Source organism: Bactrocera dorsalis, chromosome 1 (assembly GCF_023373825.1).
Source record: "Bactrocera dorsalis isolate Fly_Bdor chromosome 1, ASM2337382v1, whole genome shotgun sequence".
Classification (NCBI taxonomy): Eukaryota; Metazoa; Arthropoda; class Insecta; order Diptera; family Tephritidae; genus Bactrocera; species Bactrocera dorsalis.
This window is the reverse complement of record NC_064303.1, coordinates 912,806-925,870: the sequence shown is the minus strand read 5'-3', so window position 1 is coordinate 925,870 and position 13,065 is coordinate 912,806. Positions and strand designations below refer to the sequence as shown.

Below are 13,065 nucleotides of genomic sequence, written 5' to 3'. Positions count from 1 at the left end.
AAATATCTCATTAGATCCTTCAGCGAACATAGCGAAGTGTCTAGGTTTGATTTTAAGCATCTTAAGAGGATAGCCTAGTCTAGAGGTCCGAATATCAAGTTATTTTTACTATAACTTTTTATCATTTGTTTATTTATATTTGAACAGTACACAAAATTAAAAATAGAAATTCAATGAGTTATTCGTCTTCGAAGAAGAGGGCCAAAGAGTCGTGGTCTTGTCGTCATGATTTCTACCCTTTTGGTCAACTGGAAAATAAAATAATGGTACTATCCCAGGAAGCTACAAAAAAAATTTTAAATTTTTATAAAAATAATTTTTGTTTTTTGTTTTTCATAAAAATATTTTTTTTATCATTTTATAATTTTTTTATATAATTTTTTTTTATATAATTATTATTTTATTATATATATATTTTTTGTATAATAAATATTTTTTTTTTAGCTCAAAAGGCTTTGCCGATCTTTGAGGATCTGGTGATCCATTGTTAGTACTTTTTGTGTGATATAAACGACCACGATCACGGCTGTCCAAGTGCGATCCATCGATTAGAATCAACCCTTCGAACTAAACTAACTTAATTAGCTCCCAAAATTTTAAAAACGCTTTTTGGAGTCGGCAAGGAACTTTTATCCGTAACGATTTGACTTGCAATTTTCATTGCCTTCTTAGATATGCTTCTTTGGAAGGATCGATGGAATAATATTTTTGATGACAATTTCGATATTTTAAGCCACTCTAAGGTGCATGTTTTTTTTTTTTTAAATCGACTATTTTTCGAGAGCCGCCATTTCATTAAAACAAAGTTTTGATTTTCTTCTTCTTTATTTGCGTAGACACCGCCTTCGCGGTTATAGCCGAGCTTACAACAGCGAGCCAGTCGTTCTTCCTTGTAGCTGTTTGGGGCTGGCTGTTTTCTTCTTTTCATTGGTAGTATTTTTTACCTGGCGGGTTACAAACCCAGAGTACAATCTTAGGGTGAAGATGCTTTGCATTCTCATTTGAGCTCACCTTCAAACGGTTTTTTTTTGGTACTTGGTCTAAGACCGGAAGTCGTGAATGTTTAACGGAAAAATCTTTCACATTGCCGGACAACATTCTTCGGAGTCCTACTGGAGATTGGCTATGGAATCAATTAAATTTTTTTAAAAATGAATCACCGATTATTATGGTACATTCAATTCTGTAAATATTTTTTTTTTTTATTTATGAAAGAAAAACCTCTTAAAAAAATCACAAAATTGCGTTTTTTCTGACTTGGATAAAAGTTCGATATTATTATTTTAAAAAATACTATTCATTGTAGTTGGAGGATCAGCAATAGCAAAACCTTTCATTGACTTACTTTTCCTACAAACCACCTTTTGCAATGTGCGTGTATGCGACGAATGTCCTGCGATTGATTACAACCACGTATAAGCACGCCAATGTGGGTATGTACAACATATGTGTATGTGTGTTGGTATTATATCGTATATATCCATCTAATTTAGAGTGTGTATTTAATTCAAATATAAACGTTGAGGTGAAATTGTAGCGACCCAAAATGAAATTAGCGGCACTAATTGACAATTGAAGTGGTTATTGTTGCCGCTGTTGTTGTGGTCAAGTCACGAAATCAAACCGTCGACATCTTTTGAACATTATAAATGGCGCTAATTGCGCGGAAATAAATCAAAGTAACCACCGAAGTGATTGGCGTGCGTTGCCAAGACATACAACAACACACACAACCACATCCATTTGCACACATACAAGCCTACATACCCACATCTCAGTGCATGAATAAATTTTATATGCCTGTTTGTATATCATTCGCTGAGATCAGTCGCATTGTACATACTTGTGAAATGGCTACTGTCTGTGTGTACTTATCATTATCGAGCCAGCGAGCGAGCGAGCGGATTGATCGATTCGCGCAAATGACCGCCGTTACTGCGTAGTATCCCTGACTGTTGCAGGCCTACGAGGCGTATGAGCGATTTGTTTGCCGGGCTTTGACAGCGATTGTGACCGCGAATTGTGTACTTTTGAAATAGTTGTGTGTGCATGTGTCAATATCGGGCAAATTTGGTGCAATTTACACGCATATTTTCATGCGCGACCCACCAACAGTTTGCCGTGTTCAAATGTTTCAAATTTGTCAGATAATAATAAGTTTGCCCATAATTACATAAACAAAAATATACTCAACTCGGCTGCCTGCAAGTGCGTGCCGCCATAAATCGGTGTAGATATTGACCTACTATTTTGAAATTGTGTTACTGTCACTGTTGTTCAAAAGCTCTCAACTGAAGCGACATGCAAATGTGTGTGCTGCCGCTTTTTCTAGGCAAAGCTCGGTGTGGTCGTGCGGCATTGTCGCAGTTATTACCACCCGCCCGTTCATTTGGGAAATTACCGCTAAGTGTTCATCTAATACCGGTGAGATAATATTTAATTTTTCAATGGCATTTTAAATGGTTGCGGTCATGAACACTGCCGACAGTTATGTTATTACGCGACATTGTTGCATTTTCGGATTGCGGCTGTTTTGCATGTTTTACATAAGCACTGAATTTTGTGCTCTAAATTGTTGAGTAAGTGCTTAGTTTGGCGGTCTCTTGTTCTACGTTTGCACTGGAGTATAAATTATTAAAATATATAATAATAATATAATGTACTGGGTCTACTAATAGGGTGAGGTAGTTTTAGTAAATTGGGGATCTCCGTGAAATGTTTATTAAAAAATCATCGCCAGAAATGGCTTCGTCAGCAAACAATATTGTTGATATTGGGGTGAGTCAAAACCTCGTGTGGTGCAGAAAAAGCTATTGGCGGCATCATCGGGCCGTTTTTATTTCCAAATGAGCCGGTAATGTCAAAAGCGAGTTCTATAACAAAATGTTGATTGACTTCAGAATCCATTTTCACCAAATTTGAGTGTTTTATTTAATTTTATCGATCTTGTTGGTAGACACTATATACATATATACAACAAAAACTATCAGCAATTGAATTACAGTCGCTTTATTAGTTGTAGTGTAGAAAAAGTAACCAACTAATTTTGAAAAATGTTGCCGAGTTACCATCTGATCAAATTTGACCCGGATTGACAAAAAACTGCATATTCACTTATTTTAATACAAAATCTTATTATCGCCAGCAAAATGTGCCCGTCAGCTAATAAAAGCAGGTTAAAGTTTAATAAAGTTTCCTATACATATACTGGTTATGATATGGTCATCGGCCTCGATGGTTTTTACTGCCTTCCGCAAATTTTGGTTTTCCGTTGCCATTAATTTTTGGAGCGCTATTCGCTAAATTGTTGAACATTCATATTCACAAACCCTCGTATCGTTGCATTTGATGAATGCAGGGTATTCATGAATATTGTCAAGCAACTTTCAACTCTCCACTCGAAGGCGTTGTTGCAAAGGATTCAAGTTTTTTGGTACGACTCTAGCATTGACACAAAACTTTAACTATAATAAAATGTCTTGAGTCGGTCTTCCGCAGAACGTTTCTCTCGAAAATTCGTAAAGCCGACTCATCAGATGTTGTCAGCGTCCATGCCTCTGCATGGTGCAGGACGGGAATAATGAGTGACTTATAGAGTTTGCCGTTTGTTCGACGTGAGAAGACTTTACTTCTCAATTGCCTACTCAGTCCAAAGTAACAGTTCTTCGCCGTCATATTTGAATAGCTCGGCCCTAAATACATCGGTCCCCACCGTATTGTTGTTCTTCAATCGGACAATTGCCATACGAACTTTGTCATGGTCGGGAAATGAAATGTCCGCTCCTTTGGCACCTGGTTTCTGAAGGCACCGCAAAAAAAGTATCCTCGCGGTGGCCAGAATAACAGAATTAGGAAAAAAATCTTTCGATTAATGACTAGGAGAACTGTAAAATATTTCAATAAGAACGCTGCACTAGTTCCTGAGAATTTCTCATCACCAACTCTGAAAACTATCAAAGGTTGAAGTAGCCGATCAAAGATTGGAGTAGCCGACTAGTCTAGCCTGACGGGCTGCTCTCCTGAAGTAATCTCCTATTCTTTTAGTTTTAACCTTATAAGTATGTCCTGAAATAGTCGCCATTTTTATCTTTTTTGTATTTATCTTTTCAAGCGTTGAGATTTTTTTAGTATAAGGAATAAGCTTAACAGATTTCTTTGTTCAACTGTCCGTTTCCATGACTGGGGGTCTTAGTAATCGGAATGAACCCGGATTTTTATCCGGCCAAGGACTGTCAACTCTGCACCATGCCTCAAAACTAATTCAGGAATGTTTTCTGTCGCTACAACAAAAACCACATCGGCTGAGACTTTATTATAAATCAATTTTTCTTCCCATTAAGACATCCTTACAAAGTCAATGCAAAGTTCCCATTAAATTTTAATATTAATCGTTTTATTCTTGCCCCAGCAAACACTGGCAATACAATTTAAGTGGGAGCCTGAAGGAGACTGCAAAGTAGTGGTGCGTTCAATACTGTGGCGCTAGGATGCGTCATTAAATCTGTGCACTAAATATGTTGAACTCGAGAATTTATGTGCAACACACGATGTCAGAAATGCAATACAAATAAAAAATGCGTGTTTTACAAGCATGCACGCATAATAAATATGAATTCGCCTTGGTATGCAGGAGTCATTGAACGCGTCTCACATAAAAACGCACAAAGCCACACAAGAGAAGTGAGGAGCAATGCAGAGAGATGGATGCTAAAAGTCACTTACTCAAACTAATAAAATTTTGAACTGTGTCTTTGACAAAATGCCAATGAAGCCATCAGCGCTGCAAAGCGCACACTTACAAGCTGTTTGCGTTCAATGTGTATGTGTGTGTGTATGTGTATTCTTGTATATGCTTGTGTATGCCGCAGAGCATTACTAAAAGTACAAAGTCGTAAAAGCAGCAATTTGACCAAAAGAACTAGTCAAGCCAGCCAAATATTCACAGTTATCAAGTATGTGGCTGTGTGAGAGTGTGAGCAGCAATTGACAACAAAAACAAAGATAAAACATTGTGCGCACAGTAAAAAACAAAAGCTGCACTTTTTTCTCTGATCTGGCAGCCTGACAACGACGAAATGTAAATAAAAAGGCGAAGGCGTCACAAAGTCTGGAACTTTTATGGCATGGCGTAATAAAAAAATCTATATTGCGGGATTGCAGAATGGCTGCGGCGGCAGCGCTGGATGCACAAACAAAACTACACGCACAAACAATAATATTTTCTATAACTCTGGCAATACGGAAATTACCGTAACAGTATAAATAAAGTTATACGCTATTGATTTTAAAGTTAAACGGCAAAAGGATAACTTCGGGAAAGTGAAGGAAAGTGGAGAGCGGTGGCGACGGTGAAGAATGGAGGCGAGGGTGAAGAGTGAAGGAGAGGGTGTGAGAAGTGAAGCTGATATTAACCAATAATAGTAATGCGAAGTGCAAATAAGAAATGCGAGTGGCTTATAAAATATAAAACCGTTGCTCTGCTAGCTTGCTAAGGCAAGTTGTCTGCCCATGATGGATGAGATAAAAGGCCAAATGCAAGCTGGCTAACTACTATGTAAATAGTAATAGCCTGGCCTGCACATGCACACACTTACACTAGACTATGTAACGTCAAGCTGTGGCAAGTGACCAGTTTTCTCGCTTGCCATTGTCTACGAAAAAATAGTTTGAAGAAGCACAAAGAAAAAATACTTTTCACTTAAATACTCATCTTACGGATTTAATGAAAGAGTGGAAGGAAATCGAGTCCTGTGTAACTACAATGAAATGCTGCAACACAAGAAAGCAAGCAAGAAAGTGGTGCGTACAATGGAAAATTATCTGAAAGAAAAGTAGAGTCAAACAGAAAAAGTGCTGCTTAGCCTTTGTTCACTTATTTACTTTTTTTTTGCTTGATTCCTCTTGTCATGAAGTTAGCGAAGGCCGGTCAGAAATTGGCCTATGAAAGCCAGTCAGCCTTGTGGCGCCGAAGTTTACTGCATTGTGGATGGAACAGTGAGAAAGTGTTGGCATTTGAGCGGTAAAATAGTCATAGGCAACATTTTATATGTATGTAGTGGTAGTCGAAAAAGTCTTTTCGTATTTTGTCAATACATGTTGTTGCAGTCGTATATCTCCAGTGCTACCAATCACATTGTGTGATACTATATAATGGTGGAAAGGTGAAATTTGAAGCTTCATTTAACCAGAACCGTCACCTAACCAGCTATAACATCGCTAAGGAGCTGAACATTCATCATCAAACGGTTTTGAACCATATAAAAAAGGCTGGCTACAAAAAAAAGCTCGATGCTTGAGTACCACATGAATTGTCTGTTAAAAATTTACTGGAGCGAATTAACATTTGCATTTCTGAAGCGAATGGTAACAGGAGACGAAAAGTGGATCAAATGCGACAATAATGTGCGAAAAAGATCAATGTCCAAGCGTGGTGAATCTCAACTAATGGACTATTTGGTGTGATTGGAAAGGAATCATCCACTATGTGTGGCTCCAGCCTGATCGAACGATTGATTATACATCTTACAGTAAACAACTAATGAGATTGTAGCAAGCAATCGAAAAAAACGGCCAGAACTCATCAAAAGAAAGGACTTCGTCTTCCACCAGGAAAAGGCTGGACGACAAAAACTGGCTGGGAAGTTTTGATTCATCTACCATACAGCCCTGACCTTGAACCATCGGACTACCGTTTTTTTCGGCCAATGCAGGACTACATTAATGGAGTAAAGTTGCTTAAATTTTCAGGACTTTATCGATATTAGTAAATTATGACATAGTGAAATTAAAAACAGTTGATTCATAATTAAAATGTACATAATAATTGTACTGCTCAATATAATTGCCTTTCTTACTCCTCTTAATGAAGCGTCGCTTTAACCAATTCTTCCGTTAAACTGTTAAACCACCTCTGTGTTCAACCATTGACCAGTGTGCTCTTGTCTGCCACACATAAATGTATGTATTTATCATCAAACTAGCGAGTTCCGCCAAAGAAATGGAATAATACTTTTCACATTTTTAACATTGTGGTTGCAACTTGTGTTGTTATTGTTGTGGCTAAAGCCTGCTTTTGTCTGCCTGGACAGACGCCATAAGTAGTCCGTCCCAACGAGCACTATATGTTTGTATGTGCTCATAAGTGAGTAGTTGTGTTTGCTTTCACGTTTTTATCTCTCAATTCGCTTGACGCTCAGTTTACCCAGCACTTTGTGGCCGTCCTTCTTTCTGACTTTGTTCATTTGTAATTCTAATAGGAAACGGTCAATTCATTGAAATTTGTAAGTACAAAAGGCGAATATGGTTCTTGATCTAACTAATCGCTTATGAAATATTATTATGTGGGTTCTGTGCAAGGCGCAGCGCGCACAAAAGGAAACAAAAGCTTATATCAAATATTTATGTGTGAGGGGAAAGTAAAAGCAAGCAGTAAGAGAAACCGTATAAAAGTTTTAGTGCACTTAAATATTTGGAAGGATTAGATTTAGGTTTTTGTTTTATTGAGCAACGCATTAAGGTTGGAATAAATTTAAAGCTTCGACTAATGATTGAAGGAAAAACAATTACTTTAATATATTGCTGACCACAAAGCTCAGTGGAATAACTGGTTCTCTTTAAAGAGAATTGTATTCAAATAAATTTATCAGAAATAAAAGTTTCTTCTTCTCGTTGGGTTATTGCTGAGTACATCATAGCGCTCACTCGGTTGTTCTTGGTGTGATGATATTTAGAATTAAGAACAAAAAAGGGAGTCTCACTATCTGCGCCAATTACTGTGGGATAAGCCTCCTTAATATCGCATATAAGGTTTTATCGTGCGCAGTATGCTAAAGACTGAGGCTCACCGTCAACAAACTGATTGGACCTTATCAGTGTGGCTTAATACGACTGTTTAGCAATATCAGAAGCTCAGCGAGAATCGGGAAGGACCTCTCCCAGCTCTTCGATATCAAACGAGGTTGCATACGAGGCGTTTCCCTAACGTGCGACTTCTTCAATCTAAATATTCCTGGAGAAAATAGTTCGACCTGCAGATAGCTTGCGTACGCTGATAATATCGAAATCATTGGCCATAACATCCACGCCGTTAGTTTAGCTTTCTCCAGAAACAAAAAAAATTGATTTGGATATCTCCTGTCATCAAACAAGCGATCGTCGCACTTGCGATTCGGTTCCCACGTCACTGTTGACAGTCATATCTTGGAAACAGCATTAACACCAACAACAACGTCAGTGTCTAAATCCAACGCAGAATAACTCTTGCCAACAGGTGATACTTCGGACTGAGGAGGCAATTGAGAAGTAAAGTCCTCTCTCGACGAACAAAGACCAACTTCGTCAAGTCACTCATTATCTCCGCCCTGCTATATGCTTACAGAGGTATGGACGGTGGCAACATCTGATGAGTTGGCGTTAAGAGTTTTCGAGAGAGAGGTTCCACGAAAGATTTATGGTCCTTTGCGCATTGGCAACGGCGAATACCACAGTCGATGGAACAATGAACAGTACGAAGTGTACGATGACATTAAAATATTTCAGCGAATTAAGAGAAAGCGGTTACCCTGGCTAGCTCATGTCGTTCGAATTGATGAAAGCACTCCAGCTCTGAAAGTATTCGATGCAGCTCCCCCCGAGGAAAGAGGGGAAAAAAGGAAACATTTATTTCAGTTTTGGACCAAAACTAACTATCTATATCCCTACTCTTGTATTTGGATCGAAAAAATCAAATTCTCTTGCAAATTTTTTTAAAAGCTTCCTAAATAATACAACACTAAAATAAATTAAAGTGATATAAATCCACTAACTACTAAATTCACATTTTTTTCCAACAGAGGCGAATCAAATATTAAATACCAAATAAGAAAAAAATGTATTTGAAATTTTTTCGCTTGATGGTTTTTTTCTTTTTGTAAAAATCTTTTCGAATCACCCTGTGTGGTTGCATAAGTTTATGCGGGCGAAAACGCATTGCCGTCGTCCGATTCGCATTCACATCGGTCGTTGCAGTCGTAAACAAACAACAGCAGAGTCATCGTGCCCAATTCAACATTGTCGCCTCAACTCGAACTAAAATTCAATGAATGCGGCAGAAAAAGAAGACCGAAGTGATGGAGAGGAAAAAACACTTGCACACATATGTAAATTTACACACACAACAGCCCCAGCCAGCTATACGGAATAGACAGGCAGGCAGACAGTTGCCTAGGCAAATAAGCAATTCGACTGAGTTTAAAACCCGCATTTTTATTTAGTGTGAGAGTGTGAATGCGAGTGTGCGAAATGTGTGCGGCGAAATTCAGTGGAGATTGGCGCCAATTTGGCGGATGTCATCTCGGTTGTTGGCGTGCCGTTGCCGTTGCCGTTGCCCCGTGTTGGTGTTTGCATTTATTCCTGTTAGTTTTTGCTGCTGTTGTTGTTTGTGGCGTCATCATTCTGGTGGTTGCTGTTGCCGCCGCTGTTTTTCCTGTGACACACACACGCATACATACACACTGCCGCTTATAAATACAAGAATTGATTCGTTCGAGAAGACTTTTTATAACCAAGTTGTCGCTATTGAACACAAATACACCTATACATACATACATGCGGAGACATATAGTAACGGATCGTCGCTCTGCTCCCTTAATAAACAGCCATGACAACAACAACGACACGAGTTACACAAACACACAAACATACAAAGAATGTAAAACTGCCATGAATATATGCGAATTTGTCATGTGTGGGCGTGGAATTGTGGCTAAATATGGAGAAGACTATCTACATAGATAAATCCCGAAGTATGTTTGGTTGTCGTGACAAAACGAAAAGTAGAGACGATTTTGTTGTGTGTCACCAGACATCGCGTGTCAGGTTAAGTTAAAGAAAAGTCCATATCGCTCGGAAACTGGCTGGAAATAAGGCAGTTGAAATGATTGACTGGCGTTAAGGAAACAAATATTAAATACAAACTTGCTTAAAATTTGCTAGAAAGATAGGCTGTATGAAGCAATAGTAGTCAGTTTTATTAAGTTAAACCTTTAAAGGCGAAAATTCAACAACCCATAGTTAATAAATATATAGTCAACTCAGTTATAACTCTCTCCCATCTCCGCAACGGCAGCCATCTTTTCTTGCAGCAATTCCTTGCCGCTGAAGTCTATCTTACTCCTAGACATCTCATCAATCTTAATGCCCCTGACTATATTCCATTTGCCGCGCTGCACCTCCACGGGAAAGGTGAAGAAAATTTCTTTCGGTGTGCCATAGCTGCCATCCGAGGCGACCGTCATCGGCACCATAACACCCTGTGGTGTGCCCGCTATCCAATCTCTCATCTGATCACATAACGCTTTGGCTGCCGACCATCCCGACGACATGCCACGCGCACCAATTATTTCGGCGCCACGCTTGATGACAGCTTCCGCCAGTTGCGTTTTAAAGACAGCCATTTCGTCACCCAAATATTCGGAGAGGCGGTGACTTTTATTATTGACAACCACGCTGGCTATCGAGCAATCCGGATGCATCGAATCCGAGTGATTGCCCCAGATAATCATATTCTTTACGTTAGCAGCGGAAATCTTCAAATTGCTTGCTATATAGCCGACGGCACGATTGTAATCCAAACGCGCATTTGTGGTGAAATTCTCACGCGGTATAGATGGCGCATGCTCGGCACAGATGTAGCACATTGTATTGCAGGGCTCGGCTAGCACGACCACCTTGCAGTCTTTGCGTGCGAAAGCTTCCAAACAGAGGCCTTGATCTTTAAATATTCGGCAGTTGTTCGCAATGAGCTCATAGCGCTTCATGCCAGGCTGTCGGCGTTTGCCGCCCATCAGGAAGGCCACTGATATATCTTGAAAAGCCACAACCGGATCGCTGGTAACGATCACGTCGCGCAGCAAAGGTAGTGCTGAGTCAATTAGTTCCATGCGAAGACCTTCCATTTTTCCCGTCTCTAGCGGCAGATCGAAGAGATGCAAAATCATGGGTTGCTTTAAACCGAATGCCATGCCGTGCGCAACCAGCCCGGCGAGTGAGTATGCAACTTGGCCGGCAGCGCCGGATATCAGCACGCGTATAAGTTGTTCCTCCTTGGACGTCATAAAATGTTTTTGGAGATATTTTGTTTTACAAAATTTTTCTTTTTTCTTTTTTTGATTTTCTTTACAGTCTTTTTATTGATGTAACTCTTCGGTTTACTAGACATTTTTTCTTTGTAAATAAAGTGTTGGATAATTTTACCTTGAATAGGGTATATTTAGTTTGACACGATGTTTGCACCACCCAGAAGAAAACGGAAACTATTTAAAATGCGTATCTAACTGATCAACTGGACGAGATGAGTCTTGCTTCTCCCGACATTCACTCACCACCGGAGCCTAGCAAACTATCAGCATGGCTTCCGAAAAGTGCACAGTACCACCACAGCACTTAGTGTCATAAACGCCTAGATAGTTCGTGGCCTCAGCCAGAAACCGCGATAAGAGAGAACGATCCTCGAAGCGTTGGACTTGTAAAAAGTCTTTGACACAGTCAATCACACAACGCTACTGTAAGACGTCGAAAAAACTACTGTCCCTTCAGGACTGAAGAGGTGAACCATGAACTATTTGAACAGTCGTCAATCATCCGTACTGTTTCGAGGTAAAAACTCAAAACTGAGAAGAATTAAATAAGAGGTTTCACAGTGTGGTGTCCTCGCTCCATTATTGTTTAACTTCTACATATCGAACCAGAAGGAATTTCTGTTACCACGTACGCTGATGATTGCCCGATATTGACGTCGGGCAATGGAATGAACTGTTAAAAATCCTAAAATTTTGGGTGTGACTTTCGACAGCCTGTGCTCTTTTATTTCTCATTCTACAGCGATTATCACCAAAGTACAGAGCCGCCGGCCGGTTCTTAACTATGCCGCATCAATATGGTCACCTGGATGTAAAGAAATGCAGATGAGGAAGCTTCAGACTTATCAGAATACTGCACTCCGGACTACGACAAGATGTCTCTTGATGTCCTTCGATCCTGCTTATCCAGAATATGTTCTACGTGCAATGAGTCTCCACATGACATTGGCCACATCTTTGCATGCCCCACCAACCCCACACATCTGACACCCCTCTCCCTTTCGTCCCACCCCGTCGAAACATCACGTTTCTCGGGCTTCCGTTGGATGACGTCGACGACAAACTAGTTAATACTTACCATCCTAACGGGGACTAGGTAAACGCTAAAGCAACAGCTACAACGAGCTGAGTCGATTTAGTCATGTTCGTCGGTCCGTCCTTCGCCTGTCCTTCAGTTTTTGTAATATCTATACACACATTCTCTTCTCCACAAGGCGCTGCTCATTTGTCGGAACTGTAGCTTGTAGCTTCCATACAAACTGAAAGATCGGAATATAGAGCTTGTATGAAAACCTTTTTTGAAACTTTTTTCCAAATACCTTTATTCTAAAATCAGCTGCTGGTTATAGAAGTATTGCAGCAATTGCCACAATACCACCAACAACAACACAGTATTGTAATGCCATAAACAGGCTCATTTCCCTGCAGCATTTTTGCTGCTTAACTTTGCTTGTGAATTGAAGTAAACGCAAATAAACAATCGCGGCAACGCAAAGCCAAGCAACTGAAAAAATGTCTGCAACAACACTTGAAATGCAGCTAACGGTATTTATTTACGAGCACAATGCTACTATATTTCAATTCAACTCACTCTCGTTTGCTGCTGTGGCTGGCGCAGCGGCGGGTCGCCTTCCGCCATTCAAGTGTTATTTTCGGTAATGTGTAACTTTCCGCTCAACTACTCGCCTGCACACTTTTGTCGCCGGGTTTGCCGCCAGCGCCACCGTCACCGCCGCCGCTGCGTTTTCAGCGCAGATTTGCGACATGCCAGCGAGGTTTTACACGCTTTTCAAATACTGTTTACTGTTTTTGAATACTTCTTCCTTTGCTATTGTTTTGCTGCGCAGCCTCGTCGTCTTGCCGCGTCTCTCAGTGCATTTACATTTGGCAGTGCATACTTTTTGGCTGCCAAGCCGTGTGCCGCTCTCCTGAGCGAATGGCTGCTGTG

The 13,065-nt window shown here is 40.0% G+C and overlaps 1 protein-coding gene across 1 annotated transcript; it reads right to left on the bottom strand.

Annotated features, from left to right (window-relative positions):
- Window positions 1–10,070: 10,070 nt before the first annotated feature.
- On the bottom strand, window positions 10,071–11,093 carry LOC105232450 (uncharacterized). Its single transcript, XM_011214133.2, has one exon. The coding sequence runs from the start codon at window positions 11,091–11,093 to the stop codon at window positions 10,071–10,073; it is 1,023 nt and encodes a 340-aa protein (XP_011212435.2).
- Window positions 11,094–13,065: the final 1,972 nt, after the last annotated feature.